This window comes from Cricetulus griseus, chromosome 5, assembly GCF_003668045.3.
Source record: "Cricetulus griseus strain 17A/GY chromosome 5, alternate assembly CriGri-PICRH-1.0, whole genome shotgun sequence".
Lineage (NCBI taxonomy): Eukaryota > Metazoa > Chordata > Mammalia > Rodentia > Cricetidae > Cricetulus > Cricetulus griseus.
Genome location: NC_048598.1, coordinates 45316965 through 45322157, shown reverse-complemented (window position 1 = coordinate 45322157; position 5193 = coordinate 45316965). Strand labels below are relative to the sequence as shown.

The window sequence follows — 5193 nt, the reverse complement described above, 5'->3', positions numbered from 1 at the left end:
CCCACAAGTACAGGCCAGAGACAAAGCAGGAGAAGAAGCAAAGACTGTTGGCCCGTGCTGAGAAGAAGGCTGCTGGCAAAGGGGATGTCCCAACTAAGAGGCCACCTGTTCTTCGAGCAGGAGTCAACACAGTCACCACCTTGGTGGAGAACAAGAAGGCTCAGCTGGTGGTAATCGCCCACGATGTAGACCCCATTGAGCTGGTAGTCTTCCTGCCTGCCCTGTGTCGGAAGATGGGGGTCCCCTACTGCATCATCAAGGGAAAAGCCAGGCTGGGACGACTGGTCCACAGGAAAACATGTGCCACCGTTGCCTTCACACAGGTTAACTCGGAAGACAAGGGTGCTTTGGCTAAGCTGGTGGAAACTATTAGGACCAATTACAACGACAGATATGATGAGATCCGACGTCACTGGGGAGGCAACGTCCTCGGTCCTAAATCTGTGGCTCGAATTGCCAAGCTGAAAAAGGCAAAGGCTAAAGAACTCGCTACTAAACTGGGTTAAATGTACACTCACCGCTAAGTTTTCTGTACATAAATACAAACTTATCTTCCAAAAAAAATGTGGTCTAAATATCAATAATGGTTCATGCATACATAGTATGAGGCTATGTCCATAAAACATAGTCATTCCTACTCATGGTTACATCTTAGTGATGCAAGCCAATGCTGGAGAAATGCTTAAGAAATCTTTCTGGGAGACATTCTTAAAATCTGTTATAAGTATCTTGATGTAGTAGTAGAGCCTGATTTCAATCATAGAATTGCCATAGGATACTGACAAGAACACGGTAAACCTGCTAGAAGACATTGATGGCCTTTCTCTAACCCCTGACTCCGACCTTTACGTAATCATAACGTTAAGGGGTCTGACCTAAGAAGTGTGTTCTCACTGGAAGAGCAATAGTACAGAATGCATGGTAAGTCTAGATACTAGGAGAGTTTCTGTCTGAATTTATTTTTAATTAATTAATTAATTAATTTAATTTAGAAACAATCTTATTTTATATATCAATTCTAGTTCCCTCTCTCTCCTATCGTCCCATGCCCCCCCAACAGTATTACCTTTGTTAATACTGTTTTGAGAGAATTCTTCATTGCTTTCTATAATTTCTAGATGTCTGATAAGTACTGGCCCTATAAACTTTGTACAAGAATATAGTTTCAAGTATTTATGCATTCCAAAATAGGTTGTTTATTCCCACAACAAAGTTTACTTTTCTATTTTTGGTAAAGTTAAAGGAGCTAGTATAAATGATGAGTGGAGAATTTCTAAATTTCAGACAGCTCTGTTGTAAGGCAGGGACACTGTGAATATACCATTTAATGTTGTCCACATCAGTTGCCCATAAGAGACTTGGATCCCAAGAAAATAAAATTAACTGAAAGGTACGACTCCAAATTGAGCCTGTAAATGGGCATAATGCCAATTAAACAATCTATCAAGACCATACTCTGTTTCTTGGCCCTGGCCCATGTATACACTAAGAAAAGTCACTATATATACTCAAGAAAAAGGACAAAGACTTTCTAATTGGATGTTGTATATCCAATGATACAAAGAAAGGGAACTCAGAATCAATTTTAGGCACATGGAGTGCATCACTTTGCTATGGCTTGGAGAAAATTTGTAAAGGTCATGAAACATGGTTCCCAAAGATGTCATCTGGGAATCTTAAAATATTTAGATTTGCAATTGTAATTGTTTTCTTCCATTAAACTTATAGTTTTACCCACAGAAACAGCTGACCTGAACAAGGGGGAGCTCTTGGTCCTCAGGCTAATAGCTGGGAAACCAGCACTGGACTGATCCAGACCCCAGGAACATGGGATTCAGTGAGGAGACCTCAGAAATCTATGGCACTTCCTGTAGTAGATCAGTACTTATCCCTAGCGTAGGTCTGGACTTTGGGAGCCCATTCCACATAGAGGGATACTCCCTGAACCAAGACACATGGGGGTGGTCCTAAGCCCTAACCTAAAGGCTATGACAGACTCTGAAGACCCCCTATGGAAGGTCTCACACTCCCTGGGGAGCAGAAAGGGTTATGATAGGTAGGGTTTTAGTTCGGGGTGGGAGGTTGGTAAGTGAGGAGGGGGGGGAGAGGGAACTGGGATTGACATGTAAAATAATCTTGTTTCTAATTCAAATAAAAATATGGGGAAAAGTTAGGGTTTTAAAATAGAGATAAAATTCTGAAAGTAATGAAATTTTGTAAATTTTGAAAAGAGATTTTTAACAAATTAGATGTGAAAATTGTGCAAAATAGTTATTTTAAGACAACTGTAGCTAAATATAAACAACAAATTTTGATACCCGAATCATAAGTGAATGAGGAAAAGCATGAAGTGTGCTTGGATATGCTTAGCATCCTAAGGAAAAGTCCAAAAAGTTTGCCTAGGGCAACAATACTCATTCTATAACTATGAAATGAAGGGTAGTAGAGGTTTTGTTTAGATATTCATTACTGATTATAGATTGATACTGTTTTCTTATTTATTTGATATTATTTTAATATCACTAAACTAAGAAAAACTTAATTTACCTTTATTATCCATTGTTTACTCCTGTGATATCTCTCATTTCTTTCTGTGGGCCTTTGACTAAAGTTTCTTCCAGAGATGCTGTGTTGGTAATTGTTTTAGTCAGGATTTCTATTTCTGTAATAAAACACCATTGCCAAAAGCAACTTGAGGAGGGAATGGTTTATTTTAACATACATTTTCATATCACAGTCTAACATGAAGAAACTCAGGACAGGAATTCAAGGACACAGAAGCCATGGATTAATGCTGCTTACCCTCTCACTCCTTACGGATTGGATTGCACAGTCTATTTATTTTGAGTGTGTGTGCACATTTGTCTGTGTCACAGTGTTGAATCCCCTGGTATCAGAGTTACCAACAGATATGAGCTGCTGTGTGGGTGTTAAGAGTTGAACCCAGGTCCACAGGAAGAGCTGCCTGTGCTCTTAAATTCTGATCCATCTCTCCAGCCCTTCAGCCCATCTTCTTATACACCTCAAAAATACCTATCTAGAGATGGCACAAGACAAATTGCGGTGGGCCCTCCCATATAATCATTAGTCAAGAAAACATACAACAGGATTCCCACAGGACAGTCTGGTGGGGACATTTTCACAGTTGAATTTCCCTCTTCCCAAATTGTGTGAAGTTACGGAAAAAAAAAAAAAAAGGAGAGTAATTACCTTTCATGATTGAATCAACCAACATCTCTGCATTGCCAACAAAGCAACTTTTATGTATGAAAGTCTCAGTAGATGTTTGACAATGACGCTCTTACCAAGTTCCTGCATGAGGCAAGTTTTTGTTTGTTTGTTTGTTTGTTTGTTTGTTGTTTTTGTAATTTTTTTTTAAATCACCAGTGTAAGAATCAGATTGTTTTCTTGGACCAAGCACATACAGGTTTACCCTCCTTCTTGCTTTCCCTAAAGAAGAAAATCCTTACTGTCACAGTCACAGGTTACTATGACAGTAGCTCAAAGAGCCTATAGCAGTTCATTAATATCATAGGTTTCCATTCTACCAACTATTGACTTCTGAGCTGTATAAAGCAGGCAGGTCAGGTGGGTCTCTGAAGACACACCTTGCTTTCAGGACATAAGTGTGATCTACCATGATGCGGGAAGTCCTTCTGTGTATATGTTTCTATTAGTGGTTAATGATTGGTTGACTAGCCAGGACGGAAGTGATGCAGCTGGGCAGCATTAGAATATAAGCAGGGCAAACCAGAAATCATGCTCTTCTCTCTCTTCATTTCGGAGATGCTGAACAGTTGAGAGGTAGGATGCCAGAGGAGTAAGAGGACCTTAGACAAAGAGGAAATACATAGATTAGTAGTTACAGGTTAAGTATAAGAAGCCCAAGTCACGGCCAAGAGTTTCATAATTAATATAGTGTCTGTGTGCTTCTTTGGGGCAGAGATGGGCAGCAGGACCTATCTATCGGGGCCAAGAAACTTCACATTATACTACCATCTTAGTTCTTCACATTGTGGTCCTGGATATTTGTTCATTTGAGGGTAAATTATTAATATTTCATTTAACCTGGCTTCCAGGCACTTTTACTTTTAAGGTAGAAACTATAAGTTCAGATGCATATTTAATTGTATTACATTTATATTTCTTTATTGCCCTCAAATTGAGCAATTTACACATTCTCAAAGGTATCAATAATCAAGGAAATACATTCCCTCAGAGTTATCAATGTATTGAATTTGACATTTAATTTGGAAATATATTCATTACTTTTTATTTTATTTTTATTCATTTTTAATTTATTCTTTGATAATTTTAAAGGATATTTTAGCACATTATTTTCCATCCTGCTTCTCCTTCTAGATCTCGCCTACCCACCCAATTTTGTGTTATTTTTCTCTCTTATAAATCTAGTAACAGCTGCAAATCTCAGAAAAATTGCCTCTGCACCTGTTCTATGTATCATAGAGTAGCAGACCCTTATGACGAGGACACAGGTGAGCTGGTCAGGGAATATGAGCATGGGAGAAGTGCTTCTGCCTTTCATCTGCCCTATGGTGTTATGGGCAGGCAGAAATGTTCCCTGCCAATAAATGCTTGAGGCAGGTGGGAGAGCTGGCCTCAGGATCACAAGAGCAGGAAAGCTGTCCCTAGTCCCCAACAGCTATATCACTCCAGAGAGTGGTCACTACATACATAGAGTGGGTCCTGAGGATAGGATGGGAGAACTGATCTTGAAGACAAGACATGAAAGCAGGAGAAATGGCTCAACCACTTGCTTATCTCTGTGAGGGGTGAACTAGCTAGGGCAATGCAGGAGAGGTTACTCTGTTAATGAGGACAAGGGAGAGCTGGCAGGATGACTATCCTGCAACTAGCCAGACTCAGAACTAGGGTTATGTTTTGGCCCACCCCAACATCCATCCACCCCATTTGTGTTCTGCTGGAACACATGAGACACTCAAAGCTGCACAATCTCCACAACACAGGGCAACAGCAGAATAATCAACAGGAGTTCCAGTTAGGGCCCAGCATCAATAGTGTAGCAGAAACCAGAGGCTTCGAACCAGTCCAATGACTTTTTCAATGATCACTTGAAAATAAAGATAACTGTATAAAACTTTTAGTGTGTGACTCACTGTGTCATGCTGCAGTTTCCATGACGAGATTAAATTTTTCTATCTTTTTTTCTCT

At 39.7% G+C, this 5193-nt stretch overlaps 1 protein-coding gene across 1 annotated transcript; it reads left to right on the top strand.

Moving 5' to 3' along the window:
• Positions 1 to 2: 2 nt before the first annotated feature.
• Positions 3 to 521, top strand: LOC100759693 (60S ribosomal protein L7a-like; the record flags this gene model as incomplete). Its single annotated transcript, XM_035445824.1, has 1 exon — positions 3 to 521. A coding segment is annotated over one exon (504 nt), but the record flags the coding sequence as incomplete, so codon positions are not given.
• Between the last annotated feature and the right edge of the window lie 4672 nt (positions 522 to 5193).